A 24615-nucleotide genomic window follows, 5' to 3' on the forward strand; every position below is an offset into this window, starting at 1 on the left:
CAAAAGGTGGTTATTACAGAGAAAAGACACTGGAGACACAAAAAGGACGGGAGCCCAATAGCGTGATACGTTTTAGTAAAGGTGTATAGAGTGGTGTAATAAAAACTACTCACAAAGGTGGGTTGCAGTGGGGCAAGCAACCGCAAGAAGCAGGTGGAGACCATAAACCCGACTCCACTTGGGGTGGTCCAGCCGGACCAGGTGGCGGTCGCTGTCTTAGGAAAAATCGACAGTTGTCTCCTGTGGTATAGACCACATGCAGTCTGTCCGAACCCCTCCAACAGGAAATGTCGGGGGTGTATAAGCACAATATGGGTGAAAAAGGCGCCCTGGTGTATATAAAATACTTTAAAAACATTATAAAAATTAAAGAAAGGGAGGTAGCTTACTTCAAATAACAAAATCTTTTTAACAATAAAAGATTTTAATCATTAAGCACAGGCAATGCGTTTTACGGGTCTAAGCCCATTTCCTCAGGCCAATAACAGTGCCAAATGGAAAAACCTCATTAGCATAGGGAGCCTCTACTCCTCTCTAGAGGCTCCCTATGCTAATGTGTTTTTTTCACTTGGCACTGTTATTTTCCAAAACAAGCAGGCTTAGGCTCGTGAAACGCGTTGCCTGTGCTTAAAAATTTAAATATTTTGTTGTTACAAAGATTTTGTTATTTGAGGTAAGCTACTTCCCTTTCTTTCGTTTTTATATGGTTTTCAAAGTATTTTATATACACCAGGGCGCCTCTTTTACCAATATTGTAATTACATAAGCAGTTAGGAACTTTGAGATGTCCTGTTCTGTTGCTATAGATTCAAACAAGGAGAGTTTGGTTTTTTTAGCCAATAACGAGTTATAACAGGTGGAGAGTGAAATGGAAGTTTCATATTTAAATTTATTTTAACGTTTAAACAAAGGGGGGATTTAAGTGAACAATCCATAGCTACTCCGCATGAATGACTGATTAGATGACTAAATAGTATTTGGCTGGAAGGAAACATCTGTGTTATGGTCTTTGAGAGGTCACCAGGCAATACGCTGATATTTTCCTGGTATCCTCGGTATTGCACTGACTGCACTGTGCAGCACGTGTGATGTATTCTGAGGTATTGTACTCTCTGTGACTATTCCCCATGCAGCTCTGCTGCTGGACTCTGCACACTTTGCCCTGTCAGTCTTGTAAACAAAGAAGCAGAAAATCTGGCTGAAATCAGTTGGGATTTTCGCTATCATACATAGCATGAAAAGATTTAAAGGTCGCTAAGGACAAGCAATTAAAGTGAGCCCAGTAGAGCCAATGATGCTGATACGTTCGGCAGTGCCCAGTCGGATTTGCCATGCTAGAGCTAAATTGCTTCTTCCTTATCTCTGTGCAACTGTGGCGTAGCAAATAAGGGATGCAAAGGTTGTGACTGCACCAGGGCCCCTGTATCTGAGGGATCCACATGGGGCCCCCTTCCAACCACTGAGTTACTTTAGTGGTAATGATCACCTCTACGTGTGAATAGTTGGGATCATTAATAGCTTCCGCTTTGCTAATTGAAATCTACACGTGTTTGGGACCCATTATCCCTGTTGGGGTGTAGATTTCAATTATCCTGCTGCATGTTCCCCCCCACTACCGTCGATTGCGCCACTCTCCCGCCTGCTGCAGCCCACTCAATCTGCTGTCGCTAAGGCAGCAGGGCTCCGTGTGCTGGTTAGGAGCCACTTTTTATTGGCTCCTGAACCTGTGATGACTGTGAGCCAATCACAGAGTGAGTGAGCTTCAGCGACGAGAGAGTGGCACGAACGACGAGAGCGACGGATCAGTGCAGCATGATGCCGGTGAGCCCCGTTTTTTTACCAGCAGTCTTGGGTCCTTAAAGCAGTAGGATTAGCCATACTATGCGAGGGAAAAAAACACAAATATAAGTAGATACATACTTGATCTACTTACATAGCACATGTATTGTACAGTCCACGTTTTGATTTCAGTGAATTTGATATAGTAAATTAAGAGAATTCTGTTCCTGGAGGGAACCATGTCTTTTGCCCACAGTTTAGGCTAAATCCTGATGTCATTTCTGCCCTTTACTTTATTCTTTTCTCCTCCAATCGCTGTGTCACCTCATCCTTGCTTGTAAATACAAGTGAGCAGGGGATCGTGTTTCAGATAAGCAGCTAGGCAGGGAAATAAACTGAAGAGGAGGAATATATTATAGATAAAAAGAACCCCCAGCATTCAACTGTTTGGCACTGACTACTAAAGGGCCAGTGCTCCTTAAGTATGTGATAACTCCAAATCATAACAGCAGAAAAAGTTTTGAAAGTTTTGAATGCAGGATTAGCATCTTTATCATTTAATACACTCAGACCAGTTGCTGTTAAAATTTGATTTTTATGGTGACAATCCCGCTTTAAGGGGCCAAAGACTGCTTGTTAAAAAACCATTCCTTTTCCTGTGCTTACACCTCTGTCATTCCCTGGAAAGCTGGTTTTGGTGATCCGTATCATGTGATTATTATTATTAATATACTATGCTTTGGAGGGTGGGGGCCATTTAAAATACCACTGAAGGTATATGGCTCTATATCTAAGACTCTGCATTACCGGGTCACCATGCTGAAGCGAGCCTGTACTTTCAGTGTTAAAGGATACCCGAAGTGACATGTGACATGATGAGATAGACATGTGTATGTACAGTGCCTAGCACTCAAATAACTATGCTGTGTTCCTTTTTCTTTCTCTGCCTGATAGAGTTAAATATCAGGTATGTAAGTGGCTGACTCAGTCCTGAATGATTCAGACAGGAAGTGACTACAGTGTGACCCTCACTGATAAGAAATTCCCCTTTTTACCTCTTTCTTGCTCTCAGAAGCCATTTTCTGCCAGGGAAGTGTTTTATAGTTGGAATTTCTTATCAGTGAGGGTCAGAGTCAGCCACTTACATACCTGATATTTAACTCTTTCAGGCAGAGAAATAAAAAAAGGAACACAGCATAGTTATCTGTGTGTTAGGCACTGTACATACACATGTCTATCTCATCATGTCACATGTCACTTCGGCTATCCTTTAAGAAAAGCGGCATGGCTTCAGATTATTGTAACTATCATTATTTTTAGGAATTTTGGAAACATAAAAAACCCTTCCAATACCAACTGTTCAGCATTCATTCTCTGCAGTACCACTTGTAGGATCCTGACAGGCGACGCTAATAGTGCGTGTGTATGCACCTCAAGGCAGGAGATTATACACATATATTTAAAAATAGCGCCATAAAATGATGGGCAATGCCAGTAATGAAATCTTGTTACTAATGTTAACGTTTTAGGAGATTTATTATATATGAATTACTTGCTCCTGGTGATCGTGTGTCTTCCACTTCATGGTTAGTTTGCAGGCATCCTGTAGCCAGCCAATCACCATACGGGGACTGAAGCCACATGGTGAATGGCTGGCTGCAGGACACCTTCAAACTAACCAGGAAGTGGAAGAGATGCGATTGCTGGGAGCCAGTAATCCTCTATAATAAAACCCGTGTCCCTGCTTGTGCTGCCTCTCTGTAGCTGGGTCTATGCTTTTTGCTACTGTGCATGTGCGCAGTATAGACCCAGCCTTACAGAGACAGGGGGCCAGTGAACCAGGCAGGCGTGTGAGGGGGTGGCCGGGTGTGCGCATGGCGGGTGCAAGAAACACAGATCCTAGAGCCCGTTTTTAAACTGGCTTGGGTCTGCTAGTGTATAATAAAGCCCTTGCCTACTCTCACACTGAATCCTCCCTCTACCTATGCCTACCCTTAACCACTGCACCCCAGCTGCCTAACCTTAACCACTCCACCCCAAAGCCTAGCCTTAACCACTCCAACCCGCTGCCTAACCTTAACCACTCTACCCCACTGCCTGATATTAACCACTCTACTGCAATGCTTAACATTAACCACTCCACCCCACTGCCTAACCTTAACCACTCCACCCCTGCTGCCTAACCTTAACCACTGCACTCCAGCTGCCTAACCTTACCCACTTTACCCCAAAGCTTAGTCTTAACCACAACAACCCGCTGCCTAACCTTAACAACTCTACCCCCACTGCCTGATCTTAACCACTCTACCGCAATGCCTAACCTTAACCACTCCGCCCCGATGCCTAACCTTAACCACTCCACTCCACTGCCTAACCTTAACCACTCCACCCCGTTTTGTAACCTTAACTACCCCACCCCCACTGCCTAAACTTAACCACTCTACCCACTGTGCATAAGCTTAACCACTCTACCCCACTGCCTAATCTTAACTACTCCACCCTGCTGCATAACCTTTACCACCCCCCTCCACCTAAATTTAACTACCCTTTGCCTAACCTTAACCCACCCCCTGCCTAACCCCTAATTTAACTTCAGTGCTGCTAACAGCGGCTTTTACTATTGCAGCCTGCGATGGCACCAAGTTTATCGGCACTCGTCCTGTGCTATTTTTATCTGCTCCGGATTATATTGTCCCCTTTTCCTGGCATATAAACTGCATACAGACAATTTTTCCTGCTGACAGATTACAGATAATCCCTGTACAGATGTACTGATGGGCTCCCTGCCAAACAGCTTGCTTTGTTCTATGAGGACGGGGGGGGGGGGGGGGGGGGGAGGGAGAGGTAACCTCCTACTACAGCTTACAGATTTATATAGCAGGAGTCTGAGGATTTTTCACCAATATTGCTTTACAGACTCAGCAGCACTGGTTGGTGACACATATGACCCTTTCCGCTAGCCGTGTTTTGCAATTTGATTCTGATCGCGTGTAGATCTCAAAACACTGGGTTCTTTTAAAGCTAATAGAAAACGTACGGTAACGTTTCCATTAGGGCAAAACTCGGTTGTAGAAGCTGAGTGAAATCGCCATCACAGTGCGGAATGTCACAATGGAGACGAGCCCTAAAGAGTCTCTGCACTTCCAGTAGCATGCTTTTTTTTTCATCCTTGCCACACCCCTCATTTACTGGCCCCACCCCTTTCCTTTCCCTGGCTAGGTAGGCATTAACTTATATATACTTAGATACTTAAAATGAACCCAAGGTGTGAGACCTATGGAAGCTGCCATATTTATTTCCTTTTAAACAATACCAGTTGCTTGGCAGTCCTGCTGATCTTTCTGTTCAGTAGGGTCTATTTCACACTCCTGAAATAATCATGCATCTAATCTTGTCAGATTTGTCATAGACATCTGATCGGCATGCTTGTTCAGGGACTATGTCTTAAAGGACAACAGAAGCCAGAGGGATATGGAGGCTGCCATATTTATTTCCTTTTAAGCAATACAGTTACCTAGCTATCCTGCTGATCCTTTGCCTCTAATACTTTTAGCCATAGACCCTGAACAAGCATGCAGCAGATCAGGTGTTTCTGACGTTCCATTTTCTCATTGCTCCCAATGCAGCGCTTCAGCTTCCAGTTCCATTTTGCTGGGTTAGGCGGTCCCGGAAAAATTGGTGCTGAAGGAAACTTGCGGTCTGCTCAGTGGATCGTGCGGAACGGATCCTTTTGAATGGATAGGATGTGAATGGATTCGTAGGTTAACATTGTATCCATTCGCTTCCGTTCCAATCCATGAACGGACTGTTTTTAGAGCTAATGTGAACTGGGCTTCAGAGGCAGAGGACAGCAGGACAGCCAGGCAATGTGCAGTATTTAAGAGGAAATAATCATGTCAGCCTCCATATCCCTCTCACCTTGGGTTCCATTTAACATAACGCAATAGAGCCCTGTTATTGATAGCAGGCAGCACTGCTGAGGCGGTATTGCTGCATATAGCATGTGGCCCTTCCCACTGCTTAGTCATATAGCAGTCCACCGAGTCGCATTAATGCAGGTAGCAGTAGATAGCAGATCACATTCTGGTGACAGCACTTTACAACCCTACATATGTTTAGCTTTCAGATTGTTTCCCAGTGAGTATCTTCCTACAGTAGTGTGCAAGGCTTGGGAAATACGGTACATCAGGGATTTTCTGACACTGTCTTGTAGAAACTTCTACTCTTTACAGGGATGTGAAATAAAGAAGGTGACAGGATTGGCATTCTAGATTAATAAAGAGTCCAGAAATCAATGTTAGCCTTGGCTCCTCTGACCTGACAGATCAGTGCTCAGACACGTTTATCTCAAGGATTATAATCGCTTCCATTTATCACTGCAGCCCTATCTCTGCTCTCTTCCTGCTGAGCTTCTGAGAGCTTGTCAGAGCAGTAACAGCATACATTGTGCTCACTTTGTCGGTGAGCTTCTATGGGGAAAAAAGAAAGGGTGAATCAGATTTTGGCTCAGATGACAAAATGTGGGGCTGGGTTCAGGGGCTGTTCTAAGTTGTGCATCCAAGTGCATATGTCTTAGCGGGTGATGTCAGCACTGCACATACAGCTTTTAAGCACTTTAGATGTGATTTTTGGACAGTTTAGGTTAATTTAGCTGCAGGACAGGTCTTGTTTTTGGATTATGCATGTAACGCACAGATATGTGGCCGGACTAAACATCTGTGGTGTGGCAATATGGGATGCAGAGGTTGCATATGCCCACTAGGGGTGCCCTACTTCAAGTGCTGTAATAGGTTTTCATTGGTGCTTTGTTGTAAAGAGTAAATGTCGGGCATAAAATAAAAAATCAGTTCTTTATTTTTCTCTCGTAAACGAGTTATAAGGATGCTAACCAGGCAATCCAAAAGTTAAAAATCAGTCTTATTTTTCTTCTCCATAAAACATCATTCCCCAGTTTCCCTGGCTCTTATTTGGTACATCTGCCGCACAAACGAAGTTGCAGGGCATGCTGGGTTTTCTTTTTTTCTTCTTTACTTTCCCCTCAGACTTAACTAATGCAGCCTGATTGGCTGAAGCCTTTTTCCCTCCTGTTTTTCCCTCCCACACCTCTGTTCCTCTCTGATTGGCCAATATTTCTCATGCTAAGAAGCTGCAGAGTCACACAATGACAATGTACTTACTATTGCAGAGCTGGGTGGGAGTGTCTGAAGACTGGGAGGAGGACGGGCAATGCATACACAATTAGGCAGAGGAGAGTAAGGGAGGAAATGATGTCAGGATTGGCTTCAAGATAAACATAGAAAAATAACTAAAATCAACATGTGGACAACACAATACATATGTTATGTAAGTGGAGCAAGTATTATCTAATTATATGTGTTTTTTTCTGAGATAGTATGGCTGACAGCTCCACTTTAATAGCAGTAATCGCTAACAAAACCTTTCCCTGCTTACAGCTCTCACGCTGCCCAGCTGCCGAAGGAGTCCAAAAACTCCAAAAACTGGAGTAAGCAGTTTATAAGTAAATCTTAGGCCTTTTTACTGTTGCTCTTGGCTTCCATAGGCTATGGCTGACATGTCTTAGCCCCTCCAATGTGATTATTATTATCTTTATCTTTTTTAGTATTTTTATAGCGCCAACATCTTCCACAGCCCTGTACAGTGTATATTATCTTGTCACTTAACTGTCCCTCAGAGGGGCTCACAATCTAATCCCTACCATAGTCCTATATATGTATTGTGTAGTGTATGTATCATGGTCTAGGGCCAATTTTTCGGTGGAAGCCAATTAAATTCTCTGTATAGTTTGGGGATGTGGGAAGAAACCAAAGTGCCTGGAGGAAACCCATGCAGACATGGGGAAAACTGTGAAGATAGTGCCTGGCTGGGATTTGAACCAGGGACGCGGTGCTAAAAGGTGGGGGTGCTAAGCACTACACCACTGTGCAGTGATTGCAGTAGCAGCAAATTAAAATCTCTAAATTTTAACCATTCCCCTGCTAGGTCTCGATTTGACTCAGGTAGAACTAAGACTTTCAACCTAATATTAAATACTTGTAAAAATCCAGTCCAGATTTGCTAAATCATCCACTGTAATCTCTACTATTCTCCAACTTTAGTAATTCATCCCCACTGCCTCTCATGAGAAGCCTTTTTTTTTTTTTTTTTTTTACCCAATTTAGTGAAAATCCCTTTGAAACGTTTTAGATGACACTGGCTATATACAGTATGTCTGCATTTTATTATAATTTGCATTTGATTACCATGATTGGAGTGTAAAGGTCACGCACATGAGTAATTTCTTGCTGGCAACAGATGGCTAGCTGGGCATCAGTAAAATACAGTGCTTTGTGTACACATGTGCTTATTGTAAATGCTGAAGATAAAGGGGCCCGTACACTGGTCGATTTCAGCCATCATTCGTTCGATTCGTTCGATTGATTCTATAGAAATCAAAATAGATCAGAAATTGATTCTTTCAAATCTATCGATTGATTTTGTGGCCGATTTCGAGGGATTTGATCTATCTGACAGGATGGAAGATATAGGTCGATCTGCTGCTGGCAGCAGATTGATGGCCCATAGAGTTGAATTGGATCTAATGGTCCAATAATGCATTTAGATAGTGTGAGAAAACGCGGAAAAGCCGCCGCGTGTGCTCAGAACAAGGCTGCTGATTCCGCATCCAACGCGGCGGTTTGCACGCGTAGGCCTACATCTGCCAGTATGGCTGAACGCGGAGAAACCGCCGCATGCCCTGATAGCGGTGCGGCTGGTTCCGCGTCCAGCGCGGCGGGTGGTACGCAAGACATGTCTGGTGTGGCTGGGACTGATAGTCCACACAGGTTCAGAAGGATGCGCGCGCGTGCTGAGAGGCAGAACTTTTATGACAGCCAGAAGGGGGTCAGCTGACCAAGCCGGTCAGCTGACCAAGCCGGTCAGCTGACGATTAAACCAGTTCCCATTGGTCCAGCACTTAGGGGAGGCGCTGGAGAGCGCTGGGCTATATATACTGGGTGCTGGTCATTCGCTGGTTGTCTGCCGTTGCGATCACTACGTGGAAGCACTCAGACCTTATTGTCAGAATCTGTGTTATCATTCTGTTATACTTCAGACTAGTTCCAGGGTGTTGATGATCAAGGACCTCACACCCAAGATTAGGGACTTGTGTTATCATTCTGTTATACTTCAGACTAGTTCCAGGGTGTTGATGAACAAGGACCTCACACCCAAGATTAGGGACTTGTGTTATCATTCTGTTATACTTCAGACTAGTTCCAGGGTGTTGATGATCACGGACCTCACACCCAAGACTAGGCATTGTTTATTATCTGTTATGACTTTCTGCTTTCCTGACCACTCTTCTGTTCACTGATTCGATACTTCGCTATATCTGATACTCTCTTGCCAAACCCTGCTTGCCTTAGGATTACCGAATCAGTCTCCTGTCTTTGTACTTTGTATGTCCGTGTGTTGCCGACCTTGCTTGTCCGACCTTGAGAGCTATCTCCTCAGTTAAGAGATAGTTCACAGATCAGTCAGTGACATCCTTCTATTGGTGTCACTCCCGCTCTGGTCCTTTCCTCTCCCAGTCTGACTCCTCCCTGCGGGAAATTCTCATACTCTAGCAGTATTCCTGACTGCCTTGTACCTGTCCTCCTGATATTGTTCTCAAAGTATTACTGTTGCACCAAACACTCATATCTCTCAGGTGTCCAGAGGTTAGTAATATATCTGATTATCGGTGATACTGCAGATCATCAATAATCAGGTATATATCTGTATTTTTGGTGATACTGCAGATCACCAATAATCAGATCCTCTCTGTGTTACACCGATCGTTACAGATAGATTTCCAATAGATTTCATTCTGAACATCAGATTCCTGTCAGATTCGACTTGACAGGCATCTGACAGAAATCTATCTGATGGTCAAATCTGCTGCAAATCTACAGTATAAGTGTATGGCCACCTTAAGACAAACTTGTTTAACAAACTTGGTTTAGAAAACAGAAATGTACAAAACTACACAATAGACCAACACAATGACAAAACTGAATTGCAGGAACTCATGGAAAAGTATACAATCAAATGCGTAGACACTACTTATCTTATGAAAATGGCTGTCTTTCACTGACTGTGGTTAAAGGCCTGTACAGACACTTGAACTAAGTCAGCTGTGGCGGCTGATAATGACCGCCACAGCCAATAATCAGGCGTATTTACGGCAGCCAGCGACCCCCGAAGCCTGACCTGTGAACGATCCGCTGGGCGGATCTACTCAACCCCAGCAACGCCAATCCCATTGTTCATGCCGCTCCCCCACCCACCACGTGATGTCACACACACGCGCCCCTCGTCCTCCCCCTGCATAAATGTAAACAGGCTCTATCACAGACCATCGGTTTCAATGGAAAGTCCATCTAACAGCGATGTGGGGGTCAATGCCAAGCATTTCGCATCGCTCCGCATTGTTTCAATGGGTAGAATCGTTTTTATTATTATTCATAGGACTAAATCTTTGTCCTGTATAAATGTATTACAAGTGTTCTGTATTTCGACCTTTCAATATCCGAGAAGTAAAACGTATTTTGGATGAAAACAGCAGCCAGAGAACACGAGATCATTCTCCGGAGCACGATTATTAGAAAAGTCATCATCACAAAGCCGGAGTGTGGATTTTAAAAAGAGGCTAATACAGTAATGGAATGTAATAGATGGAGGGTTATCGTGCATATAAAAAGGCCATCAATCAAGTGGGACCTGAGCTATTATAGTCCGTACAAAAGGCCATGCTATGTGGGCTGAGTGTTCCTTATCAACTTTCATACTCCGTGTTTATATTACAGCTGGAATTTCTTCAGGAGCATTTTACATTCAGTTAAAACACTGAATACGTTCTGCAGATTTTCTTTTGAATCCTTAGAGGCAGCCTTACATAACGCTTGCTATTTTTACCATTCTTTCTACCTTGCCCGGCTCAGGCGAAATAACAAGAGCTGTGCAGCCTAATGTATGGCGTAAAGGACAGACAGGATCATCCTGCAGAGGCGTGAGTGGAAGTCACGGTGAAACGCCTGTCTGCCTCCTCTGCCCCTTATTCAATTCACTTTTTCTGGAAAGTTTTTCCCTAGGAGATACTTTTTTTCATCTTCTGTTGAAAGCCATCCTGAAGCAAATTTAATAAAGATAACAGGTTCTTATCTATGGAGAGAGAAGGCGCTGGGTCCTATAGAGCCCCTCCATGGACTCCCACTTGTTCAAATCTCCAGCCAGGGAGGCTTTGGAAGTCTTCGGAAGCTTGAGTGCTCCGAAGATAGGGTGGGGGGTCCATACTGCACATGCGCAAGAAAGAGAGCGCACTCACACAGACGCAGTACGAAGTCGCCCATCTTCGCAAGCACTGCGGCGCATGATAAATATCATAATTAAGTGGCGCAGAAACTGGTAGAGGGTGGGTTTAGCAGCAAAGGTTTCACTAATATCGGTGAATATTGCAGCAGGGGCGGTCAGGTTTAGACATCGGTAAAGGGAGACTTACTGTGAGAATAGGGTTGGGGTTAGTAATAGTAAAATACAGGTAAAAATGAACGATTTTCTGCTATTATATTACCCATTGCCCAGTAGTAGAATATTGGTAGTTTTACAGATGTTGTACTTGCAGATTTCCCCAGCGCCCAAATTACCGCAGCGCCAAATTACCGCAGTGTGCCTTCAGACTTACTATGAGGGAGGAAGCATGCATCAATAATAAAGAATAATAATAAAACTAGCACTTATATAGCCCCTTGCTCCTATTAGACTCAAAGCGCTTGAGAGTTGCAGCCACTAGGGGCAAGCTCAATTGGCCACTCTACAGTGTAAAGGAGTCTTGCCTAAGGACTCTTTACTGAAAAGGTACAGTCAAGGTTGAAACCCTGTAAGACAAAAGTAGGAGAGAAACCGAGATCTCTGATATCTGATTAGGATAGGACAATATAAATGAATCTTTAGAAATACTCACAAATGGGGCTTACCTACAAGGTGATCACTGTAAGGCCAGTTGGGTATCATAAACCTGTCCTCAGGCAGGTAAAATTGCTGCTCTCTGTAGTAGGGAGATGGAGGTGCCAATTAGAATAAAAAAATCCTTAAAAGGAGGTAGTGATGGACTCACCCCCAGGTAGTTCTAAACTAGTTCTTTAGAGAAAACAGCAACAACAGTAACTCCAAGAGTGATGCATTTCGTGGTTGTACCCGCTTCCTCAGGCCAAAATATTGTGGAACATCTAGGAGGCATTAAAAGCAGAATGCTCAAGAGTCCATAAATTACAGTACAATCACCAATCAGTAAATGAACATAAAAACATTGTGGTGACCAGCTTAAAATAACATAATTGTCACATTAGTATCTATATGGCTATGTTTCTGTCTCAAAGACACCGAAAACATATATATGATGTAAGTAAATCGTAAATCATCAAAAATCCAATACAAAATAGAATCACAGAGATATTGCTAATTAAAAATAAATACTGTATATACTCGAGTTTAAGCCTCGTTTTTGGGACAAAAAAGTGACCCAAAAGTGGAGGTCTCTGCTTATACTCGAGTCAGTACTCTTTAAGGTAATCCCCACAGTGCCCCCACTATATGCACAGTGGTGCATCATCTGAGGTAGACCACACACTTGACATTTCCATGGCAGGTCCCAGCTAACCTCATCTTGAGTTGTAGCCGTGGAAGGCATACAGGGACAGTGTCTACTGAATACTGAGAATCCTTGCATTCCTATATCACGTTTTAGATGCATGACCATGTGGCTCTGCATTCCTTGCTTTATCTTTATGCCAGCTTAAACTTTGCAACATGAGTTCTTTGCATGTTCATCTTCATTGTAGGCCTATGTTCTGGCTTATTATTGCAATTTGCTGAAGTTATGCTGCTTTTCTAATATATGGTTGTAGTTGGCCAAGGTTGTGAGTGGTGTTCTGGTTGTGGTTTTTGCCAGCCCCAGCTTATATTAGGATCAAACATTTTCCCATTTTTTTTTATGTAAAAGTTGGGGGGTCGGCTTATACTAACTAGAGTATATACGGTACTGTATAATTATCTGTTTACTTAAACTATTAGTCATAGCGGTTCAGAGGTCAGAGGCGGGGCCTTTAAACAGTACACACAGCCACTATTTTTTTTCTTTTCTCATTTTAGTATAAAACCATTTTTGAGCATAACTAATTTAAGATAAAGTTCTATTACTTCTATACATAAAACAAAACTGTGCTTGAACTTATGCTTTAACCCTCCTGGCGGTATGAAAACTTCCGCCAGGAGGCAGAGCAGCAGTTTTTTTATTTTTTTTTTAATTTTAAATCATGTAGCGAGCCCAGGGCCCACAAGCATATAATCTGAGAGAACCCAGCAAAAGGTGCAATGCACCTGTAGAGGGTAATTCCTGCCGGCAGATGGAGCCGTGGAGTGCAGAGGAACAGATCCTCTGCACAGCCACAGATGCCAGGTAGGAATTGTACGAGGGAAACCAAGTGAGAACGCAATCGCAAGAGATGCAATTGCCAATGAGAATGAGCACAGGGACAGAATGTAGGTGTGTGCACCAATCTAGTCGCCAACCCGCGATGGTGAACACACAACAGCAGAAACAAAGTAGGAACGCAATCGCGAGAGAAGCGATTGCCAGCAGTGACACAAGACTGAGTAAGACAGAGCACGAGAGTAGCAAAGGCACAGCAAACAACAATGAGAAGATAAGGTAAATAACAAACGCTAGCTAAACGTGAACACCTCACTCATTTGCAACAGCGAACGCGTTTACGGCGCGGTCTCCGCACGATAAGCGCAACAGAGACAAGCACGCCACCCTAACTAACCAATGCCACACAAACACGAAACAGAGAACGCGAACGCTTGCTTAACGGTTACCCCACCGAGCCTAGAGCAAGCGTTCGTATCAGACAAGACAGAGAGAAGGAGCAGCCAGCAGCAAGCGCAGCGCTGGCCTACACTCCCAGACAGAGTTCAGAAGGAACCACCGCTGCTACCGCTAGAGCAAGTGCGATCCAGACAAACAAACGAACAGAAACAGGAATAGGTCAGATAAGATCCACCGCTCTTCCACCAGAGCGAGTGCGATCTAGGTTCAGGGACAGGACAGGAGGGATCCACTGCTCTTTCCACCAGAGCGAGTGTGAACCAAGTAGGGAAACAGAGTTAGCAGGATCCACTGCTCTTTCCGCCAGAGCAAGTGTGATCCAAGTACAGAAACAGAGCTTAGTAGGATCCACTGCTCTTTCCGCCAGAGCAAGTGTGATCCAGGTTCTGGAGCAAACGATTCACCATCGCCAACCGCTGGCGACAGTGCAATCGCAAGGACAAACAGAAGACAGAACAGGCAATACAAATAATACAACCTGACTGTACAAGAGGGATGCCTAATGCAGTCCCCAGGAATACTCTAAGATAATCTTTAGCAAACAATAGCAAGGCTGACACTCCAAGAGTGTTTCAACAGTATCAAACCATGATGACCAGCAAAGGATTGTGGGATCACATGATATTTATGCTGCAAGCCTTCAAGGGAGGCGACTAGGCAATTTGCATAATCAGTATATGCAAATTTCTCGGCAGAGCAGGTCTGAAGCTTGCAAGGCAAAGACAGGTCTCTTATCCAGAGACCTGCACCCCACAGAGTCAAGGAATGGTCAAACAGCTGTCTGCCTGTGCAGCCAGCTGAGCGGATCATTACAACCCCCGGTTCAGTTAAGGTTCCCTTTAAAGATTTTTTTTTAAACAAGGTAAAAGTCACTATTAATAGGCATTTCACCAGTACAATAGCCGCAGAAATGAGCAAATCCAGTTAATCCATATAAATGTATTGATTCTTTAGCATCTTTCTATCACAGACCTGAGCTGCGGGCAGTGACAGCGAGGCTGTACACTGTGCAATAATCATTCATAATTGTCAGCTAATGCATGCAGCACTCCTAAAAGGACCTGTCATATTATCTCCTCTAAGGGGATTAGGAGGCCCATAAATATCACTGCTGTTTATCTTATACCTTTCTGCTCAGCTGGAACTCGCATCTCGGCTGTGAGGACCGAAGCTCTGTCCCATTATGAGTGTGGTCTCCCGAATCTCATCATGTTTGCTGCAACATTCGTGAATATATCCACTTTAGTGATTACTGATGATGGAAAAATATTACATTGTAAAAAATAGATATTAACACATTATAGTACTTCAAAGGATCATGGGATGTCGGAAATCGAATAAAAGGAAACACTGTTTCCATGATGTTAATAAGCCAGCTTGGTAAGTCAGTTCATTTTAATGTGTTTTAGAGTTGTGTGGGAAATAGAGCAGCTTAATATTTTTATTAGTGTGTGTTTATAAAACCTGTTTCTGTGTACAGATATTAAATACACACGAGAGACATCAATATGTAGATGCTGCTGTATCATTATACCTTTTTTTATTTAGTCTAACATTAACAGTATATTGATTATCATTGTGGTTAACTATTGTTGTTGTTGTTTTACTTGTTGCTGTTCTTAAACTCTTTATTCTTTAAACGTTTCCAGACGGCAGTGATTGAGATCTACGCCCTGTTTTGATGCTGTTATTCCTGCCAGGGCGTAGATTTTACCCTCACCACACCCCGCTTCTATTGCTCCTGACTATCGTGTCACTCTCTGCCCACCGCAGCTCACTCCCTATTTCATAGGCTCCTGACCTTGTCATCAATGTAAGCAACTTCCATTGACTTACATTGCTCACACGGTCAGGAGCCAATGAAAGCGGCTCCTGACCGGCTCACAGAGCTCTGCCGTCATAGAGACAGCAGAGTGGGTGGTCTAAGACAACAGGTGGACCACGGTAGTGGTGGGTATGTTTGGCGATACATCGTTATGCGCCAGTTTCTGGTATCACCGGTCTCTGGTCCTTAAAGGGGCAGAGACCGCTAGTACTGAGAGGTTAAGGCCAATTTCACACTAGCTGATTGCGTTCACAAACCCGATTTTATGCACACTTTATGACGCACAGCATGTGTGGTGGGAAATTGCGTTTTGGGGTGCGAATCCGTGGCACTAGTTAATTAACCCGATGGGAAATCACTTGCATCTGCGATTATATGTTCCTGAAATGCATTACATTGCAACGCACACTAGCACATTGCTTGTTGTGAAAGGTAAAATGAAAGTCGATTGGACTTTATTTTCACCTTGGAAATCATGCTTGATTGACGCGCCTCGAAACAGGCAAAATAATGCCTAGTGTGATAGGGTTGTAATATTCTACCAATGACATTATTAGAATTATTATCTTTTATATTTATGCGCCAGCAGATAACAATCTTGCATATTTTTTTTCTATAAGTATTTATAGAATGCCGACATATTACACAGCGTCGTACAGAATATATTGTCTTGTCACTAACTGTCCCTCAGAGGGGCTCACAATCTATTCCCTACTATAATCATATGTCTGTATGTATCGTGTAGTGCATGTATCATAGTCTAGGGCCAATGTAGGGGAAGCCAAATAACAAATCCGTATGTTTTTGGGATGTGGTAGGAAACCCACACAGACACGGGGAGAACATATAAACTCCTTGCAGATGTTAACCTGGCTGGTATTCAAACCGGGGACCCAGCGCTGCAAGGCGAGAGCGCTAACCACTACGCCACCGTGTTGCCCATACATAACAAGTTCAAACTATATGCATAACAGCACAGCACATATGCAGAACAAGTACAACCTATGACACAGAATGGTTACATACACACTTGAGATAAAAGTCTTTGAAAAAGAAAGGTTACAGACCAATTTTACCCCATGCCATGTAGTATGAGAGCCATACTCTACACAGTCTACTCTATTGAGCTGAACTCCCCATCAGATAAAAATCTTTGCAAGATCCTGCACACAAAGATGCTGTACACATTCAACAGATCAGTATCTGCAAGAGATCCGTTCTTGCAAAATGCATTCATAGTCTATGATATCTGCAGATCCTCATACACACCTTGTTTCTACCTCTTTACTTTTAAATGTTCATGTGTTATAATCCAGTGCTGATTCAGGTGATTGGACAAAAAAGTGAAGGTGGCTACACATGTTAGATTTTATTTTGATTCAATTCAAACAATCCGATCCAATGTTTCGATAGATTTGACACACACACACACACACGCACACGCACGCACACACACACACACACACACACACACACACACACACACACACACACACACACACACACACACACACACACACACACACACACACACACACACACACACACACACACACACACACACACACACACACACACACACACACACACACGTGTTCAAGATTGCTGTCATTTTGGGGGAAAAAAGATTGTAAATGGCCAAGCTGGTTGGGTAGAAAACCCTTCCTGCATGGTAACCTTTCACTAATCAACTGTTGATCATTTTGTATTTTCATGGAGATACATTTTCCACTGTGACATTTATCACCATATTTTATCTCTGTACATCTATCACTATCTCATGCCATCATTATAATTACCACTGAACATTTACCACAACTGCATTTACCACACTTAATTTTACTACAAACACTCAAACCAAGTACAATGCAGTTACATACTATGATCATTCTACAACGCCTCCCCCCCTCCCCAATTCTACAGTATATATATTATTTTCACACAGACCAATTTTACCCCCTTCCATGTAGTATGAGAGCCATACTCTACACAGTCTTTTCTATTGAGCTGAACTCCCCATCAGAAAAAAATCTTTGCAAGATGCTGTACAGACACAAAAGATCAGTGTCTGCAAAAGATCTGTTCCTGCCAAAGATCCGTTCCTGCAAATTGCATTCATAGTCTATGAAATCTGCAGATCATCATACACACCTTGTTTAACTGACATTCTACTGCAGATCAGACAATCATTTGCAGATCTGAAAATCCATCCTGGTGGATCTGATCTGCAGATGAATGTCTGTTAAACAAGGTGTGTATGATGATCTGCAGATATCATAGACTATGAATGCATTTTGCAGGAATGGATCTTTTGCAGGAACAGATCTTTTGCAGATACTGATCTTTTGAATGTCTACAGCATCTTTGTGTGCAGCATCTTTCAAAGATTTCTGTCTGATGTGGAGTTCAGCTCCATAGAAAAGACTGTGTAGGTATGGATCTCATACTACATGGAAGGGGGTAAAATTGGTCTGTGATCTTTCATTTTCCAAAGACCATGGTCTGATGTGTGTACTATGAGCCTTAAGAGCTTCGACTATAACACATTTTTACCTGGTGCAAATAAAATAAAATGTCAATTTCAGTACTTTTTTTTTTTCTAATAGTAAATAGCCAATCAGCTTCTGGAGAAATGTCTGTTTTAGAAAGAATCCCCGAACCAAACTGTGTATTTGAAGCAAACGTAGCCCAGCAGCATAACAAGTACTCTGCTAGAACAGCCATGCAGATGTAAAATGCATTAGCAGGTGATGTGGTGTTTTGGAATGAAGTGTTCTGTGGTTATTTTGTTAACGGGAAGGAATATTTTCCTGTCTTTCAGAAATATCGTCAGTACATGGCTAGCTTCCTGGCTCCTCCGTACGGCGTTCTCGAGACGGGCTCTAATGACAGTAAGTGGATCTGATGTTTTACTGAGCTTGTCAGATCGCCACACTGCAGATTATTTGATATTTGGAGGAAGACTGGCTAAATGAAGTGCTAAATAAACTGCAGCTCCCAAGTGTGTCGGCAATGATGTAAAACAAGCAATGCAAGCGCTGTGTTAACCAGTCAGTCATGGTTAGGAATAGTACAAACAACAACAGCTGAATGATCCCTCTGCCTTTGCTGGTTAGTTCTGTGTTCACCCCAGGAAAGGACTTCTGATCACAGTGAATTCAGAGGAAGTTCTGTTTGTTTCAAGTAAAACATTATTCTTCCTAATCTGTGCTTCCTTATCAGTTCTGATCAGATATAATCCAAAATAGGGACAGAATTATTAGAGTGAACCTGAGGTGAAAATAAACTGATAAGATAAACAATTATATTTATCCTCCTACTCCTAACAATGACTTTTTTTTAAGTTTCCCAGGGTTTTCTTTTACATTTAAATATTTACAAAGTAGGTTTAATGTTTTACTGTCGCTAATCAGTGGCAGCCTATTAGTGTCCCAAAGTTAAAATACATAAACTATTGACCTTTTTATGGCCTCAGAAGTTGTATTCTGCCAGGAAAACTTTTATGGCTGTAATTTGCTTACTATATTCCCTACAAGGTACCGACAAGACAGAAGCTGTCACTTTCATGCCTAGAAATGAACTCTTTCAGGCAACAAAATAAAACAAGTAACACAGCCTGGTTATTAATGTTTTGTACTGTACATGCACATGTTTATCTCATCATGTCACATATCGGTACACTTTAAGGAAGAAAAGGTCCATATAGCAGCATTATGTAGGTGCTTTTCAGAGGGTGCCTTAAAAATAAAATAAAAGGCCAGTGTGGAACATACGAGGTCCAATTTCAGGCACAGATTTGTATATTCATCTAATAAAACATTATGTAAACAGTAATCCCAAAAGAACAAAAGAATGACAGTCTGATGCCAAACAAAGAAAACCATACAAGCAAATGTACAAACTGTAAATAAATCTTATATTCTTTACAACACCCCCCACCTGCATGTTAGCTTCACCCCTATCCCCCCACACTCACACACAGACATACACTTTGTTGTATGGGCGTCAACAGATGTTAAAGCAACACTGAAGTGAAAAAAACGTAGACAAATACTTACTATTTCCTCTCCCAGTCCCTCGTTCCAGCAACATCACATTAGCAGTATTCAGCCGATGGGTCGATTGCTGCTCTGTGCCTCTACGGAAGATTTCAGAAGATGAAGACAAGCGGCTTTGTACTGCTCATGGGTGAGCATGCAGCAGAGCACACTCGTTTCTGCATAGTACGGAGCTGCTCGTCTTCGTCTTCTGAAGTTTTCCGTAGAGCCACCCGTTTTCAGGAGTGCTCGGGCTTCCAACGCGAATGATAGCGCTGGAATGAGGGGACCGTGAGAGGAACGGGAAAGCTCTATAGGACCCAGAGCCTTCCCTCTATATATGTAAGTATCTGTTTTTTTTTTTCAATTCAGATTTGCTTTAAAAGATAACTGAAGTGAAAGGTATATGGAGGCTTCCATTTTATTTCCTTTTAAACAATACCAGTTGCCTGGCAGCCCTGCTGGTCTATTTGGCTGCGGTAGTGTCTGAATCGCACCAGAAACAAGCATGCAGCTAATCTTGTCAGATCAATAATGTCAATAATGTCAGAAACACCTGATCTGCTGCATGCTTGTTCAGGGGCTATGGCTAATAGTATTAGAGGCAGGGGATCAGCAGGAAAGCCAGGCAACTGGTATTGCTTACAAGGAAATAAATATGGCAACCTCCATATCCCTCTCCCTTCAGTTGTCCTTCAAATATTTTTAACCAGCATTAATTTCTTCTAGCATCTCCAGAATAGTGATGTAGCGCACTTAAAATTTTTAGTTCGCAAACTTACCGCAAATGTTTGTGAACCCGCTGCTCGCAGTGGGCTCTATAGACTTACATGGCAGGCAAATGACCATTGACTTTAGCGGTTAATAGCAAAGTCCCCTTATGTGCTACAAACACCAATTTGCAAGATTAGATACAGTGTGTGTAGGAGGTCAGTGGGTACGAGAGGAAAAAATACCTTATAGTTTTTGAGAAAATCAATTTTAAAATTCTCGTGCAGAGTGTGGGAATTGTTTCACCGGCCGCCGATTTAGTGGTTAATAGCAAAGCCCCCTTACGTGCTACAAACACCAAATGTGCAGGGTATGTTAAGGAGGGCAGTGGGAATAAGAAGAAAAAATTGACAAGGGAATTTTTTTTAAAGGTACAGGTATTTATAGCTAATTAAGAAAAATAAAATACTTTTTCGTAGTTGCATTTTTTTTAATTTTTAACCCTTTGTGGAAATGGTTAAGGGGTACTATGTATCCCTGTACCCATTTCTCCTGGGAGGGGGGCTGGTATCTGGGGGTTCCTTTCTTAAAGGGGACTCACAGATGCCACCGTGACCCCCCCGGGCGTTGTCGACCCCTACCTCCTCCTGGGGCACTGAGGTGGGGAAGAGCCAATTTTCCATTGATTAGACTAGGGCTCTGGGGGGGAGGAGGAGGCTTGGCTGCCTCTCTCCCCCAGAGCCCCCCCATGCCATGGACCATGCGGGCTGTTATAGCTCAGGGTGCAAAGCTCCACTAGGCCGGGGCTCTGCATTCTGGCTATCCCAGCCTGCATGGGGGACAAGGGGTTAAAGAGGTTCGGTAGGGTGGACCCCACATCATTTTTTTGTAATATTTCCCACACTCTGAACATATATAAATACTTTTTAAAAAATTACATTTATACACATGTTAATACATTATCTGTCATTTTAGTTCAATAACTTTGCAACTTATTTTTTCTAATTTTAACATCAATTTTCTCAAAAACAATAAGGTCTTTTTGGAAAAATGTATTTTTTCTCTTGTACCCACTGTCCTCCTCCACATACCCTGCAAATGTGGTATTTTTAGTACGTAAGGGGTCTTTGCTATTACCCGCTAAACTTCAATGTTAAAAATGAAAACGCAAATGTTGTTTTTTTTCATTTGCATTAAATGCGAACAGTGAACAGCGCATGTTCTCCGGAAACTGTTTGCAGGCGACCTGTTCGAGCCATCACTACTCCAGAATCTTTCCTCACAATATCATTGCTTTGTTTATGGCCTCATTCTAATGGTAGGATATATGACAATTGCCTTCTCTTCTTTCAGGGATATCTGACAAAGAAAACATGAATAGCACCCTTTCGGGATCCAAAAACTGCAGCAAGGTAAAACTTCCCATTATGGTCACCTAATATCATTAGCACAAAAACTGGATGATAACCTGGTGGTCTTCACTGTGTGATTGACCACACACCCTATTTATGCGTATGCAGTTTATAAGTGCTGCTTTATGAATGGTTCAAATGGATCTATACTATACTAACCTTCCTTACACTTCCCCACACTGAATACAGATATGATAAAGAGAACCTGATAAATTTCCGAGCATGACCTCTCACCACTGTTGATCATGTGATCAGATACTCGAGCAAATTATGTTTCAAAGTGGATTTTACACAGACTGTACAGTAACTGCATTGAATCAAGTGATAGGCCAAAATGGGAGCTCAAACCAGGAAATCCCTTTGATCCTGTATTTTAGGTCTGTTTTAAGGTCTTGTATCCTGAAGATACATTGAGGCTGAGACGTTAGAGCTGACTCTGTATATAAAGTACAGGTTATTTTAAATGCTTTAAAAAGTGTTAAAATGGAAGCATGGTGGTGTAAGTGTTAGCACTCTCACCTTGCAGTGCTAGGTTCCTTGTTGGAATCCCATCCGGGGCACTAGCTGCACAAAGTCTGCATGATCTCACTGTTTCTGTGTGGGTTTCCTCTGGGCATTCTGGTTTCCTCCCATATTGCAAAAACATACAGATAAGTTGATTGGCTTACTCCTAAAAATTGTCCGTAGACTACAATGTACATATGACTATGGTAGGTATTAGATTGTGAGCCCCTCTGAGGGGCAGTTAAGTGACAAGAAAATATACTCTGTACATCGCTGTGTAAGATGTCGGCGCTATATAAATACTAAATAGTCATAATAATAAAATGGGTGCTACAAAACTGAAAAGAATAAGCAGTACAGTGCATACATTGGTTAACAGTAGCAATATATACTCTGGTGCAGTTTAACTGGGCATGCGATACTGGAGTCAATACCAAATATCCTCATTCCCGCTGCAGTGATGTCTTTTGACAATTATCACCTATCCATATTAACTGCCCCACCCCAACAGCCATAACTTAACCTTGTGTTGTGCCTAACGTCAGACTCTTTCTTCTCAAAAGCATAAAGGCCCGACTTACGAACAACCCGCCGATACGAACGGCATGGATTCTCTGTTTCCATTGTAACAAGTAAAAAAAAAAATTCAAATTGGACTTGTCGTTTTTGAGAAAATCGATTTAAAAAAAATCTAAGAAAAATGTTTTTTAAACGTGTATAAACAAACAGGTACAAAGGGCAGAGGTAATGCAGAGGGGGACACTGGAGGCACAGGGGGGCACATAGGAGGTACAGGAGACAGAGATGGCATAACTTACAGTCCCTATCTCGTTCGTTAACTGGGGACTACCTGTATACACAAATATTGAGTACTCCTTGCAAACATGTATATTAAGGGGTACACGCAATTATTTTATTCACAGCAGGGGGTTCTCAACAAACCCTATCTTTCATAAAAGGGTACACTATATTAAAATGTTGAGAAACAGTGTTCCAGAACTAAAGAAAGAAGAAACCACCTCTGTTCTTCTGTGGGGATGGCTCAAAGCTGTAGCAAAAGCAATACCAGGGAAGAAACCCTACCTTATTTTGAATTGTTTTAGTTTTCCTAAAGTTATTTTTAAGCCAAAGATGTTTTTAGCACTTGAACATTTTCACAGCAAGAAAAAGATTGCAGACAATCCTTGGGAGGCTGCTGTGCTGGTGGTATACAGCCCAGGTACAATGCTCTGTGATGACATCTGACCCCCATCAAGAGTGGAACAACATTGCTCCTGATGCTCAAAGTTCTCTAGTTCAAATACTGTTACAGGTACAAATAAAAAAAATACACAGCGGGAGCAAACCTTGCTAACAACCAATGTTATTTTATTTTTCACTTGTGCTTGAAAATGCAGCAAAATACCACGTAGTGTAGCAACCGACGCAAACAAGATTTCCTCTTGTATCAGCAGGGGTCTGAGCCATTTATACCTGGTTGTATGGCCTTTTGGCACAACTTGCTATGTATGTTTTAATCCATCAGGCATGAAGAGTCTGTAGTTTTATAGTTACCATTTGATAAGTGATTGAGAAACCACTGAAAGGTTACTAATGACTGATTCACCATAGCATGCTAAAGAACCCTGAACGTCTACAGCTTAATTGGTCAACCAACATCCCCCATGTCCGGCATTTGAAGCTTGGTGATCAGTGCCATGTTAGGTACATGATCAGTGCCATGTCAGGCATATGAGGCTTAGTGGTTACTGACATGTCAGGCATATGAGACTTAGTGATTACTGACATGTCAGGCATATGAGGCTTAGTGATCACTGCCCTGTCCGAGGTACATGAGGCTGAGAGGTCACTGACAAGTAAGGGGGTACATGAGCCTTAGTGATCACTGCCATTTAAGTCTAGCCTAGGGGTGGATAAAAACAGGTTATAGGTAGGGATTGAACTCACGACATGAGATCAGACAAGCCATATATAAAAAATATTTATTGGGGCTTTATAGAGATTTTTTTTTTTATTTCATTATTTACTGATTTTAGTCTTTAATTTAATCAGTTGTTTTAGATGCTTTTGCTGCAGTATATGTATGGACTTGAATGAATGACTGAGTCACAAACTTTTCTTCCAGATGTAACCTGAGGAGAGTCAGAATTGTCCCCACCCCTCCAATGTGATTGGTTGTTGAGACATCCCATTAGAGTATTAAGCCAATAACAAGCCTTGAGAGTAAGAAAAGTCAGTATCTGCATATTACAATGGTCCTGGTTTGGAAACTTTTAGCATACCTGCCAACTTTTAGAGATAAAGTGGGATACCATTAAGAAACACCCCTGCTACACCTCTAATCATGTCCCCACCACACCCCCAGTCATGCATACAACAAGGACCTCAATTCTGATAGGGTTTTCAAACAAATTACCTCAT

General features: G+C 42.5%; 1 protein-coding gene across 7 annotated transcripts in view; it reads left to right on the forward strand.

Annotated features, from left to right (window-relative positions):
• Nucleotides 1–24615, forward strand: part of RAPGEF4 (Rap guanine nucleotide exchange factor 4) — a 467459-nt gene that overhangs the window by 279745 nt on the left and 163099 nt on the right. For 6 of the 7 annotated variants that reach the window (XM_068245487.1, XM_068245488.1, XM_068245485.1 and 3 more), the window contains 2 exons: nt 18352–18421; nt 21632–21690. In XM_068245487.1, coding sequence (XP_068101588.1) covers nt 18352–18421; nt 21632–21690 — 129 coding nt within the window. Of the gene's footprint in view, nt 1–14999; nt 15086–18351; nt 18422–21631; nt 21691–24615 lie in introns of those variants that run through there. The other variant, XM_068245491.1, reaches the window with a different exon arrangement.

Source organism: Hyperolius riggenbachi, chromosome 7 (genome assembly GCF_040937935.1).
Source record: "Hyperolius riggenbachi isolate aHypRig1 chromosome 7, aHypRig1.pri, whole genome shotgun sequence".
In the NCBI taxonomy this organism is placed as follows: Eukaryota; Metazoa; Chordata; class Amphibia; order Anura; family Hyperoliidae; genus Hyperolius; species Hyperolius riggenbachi.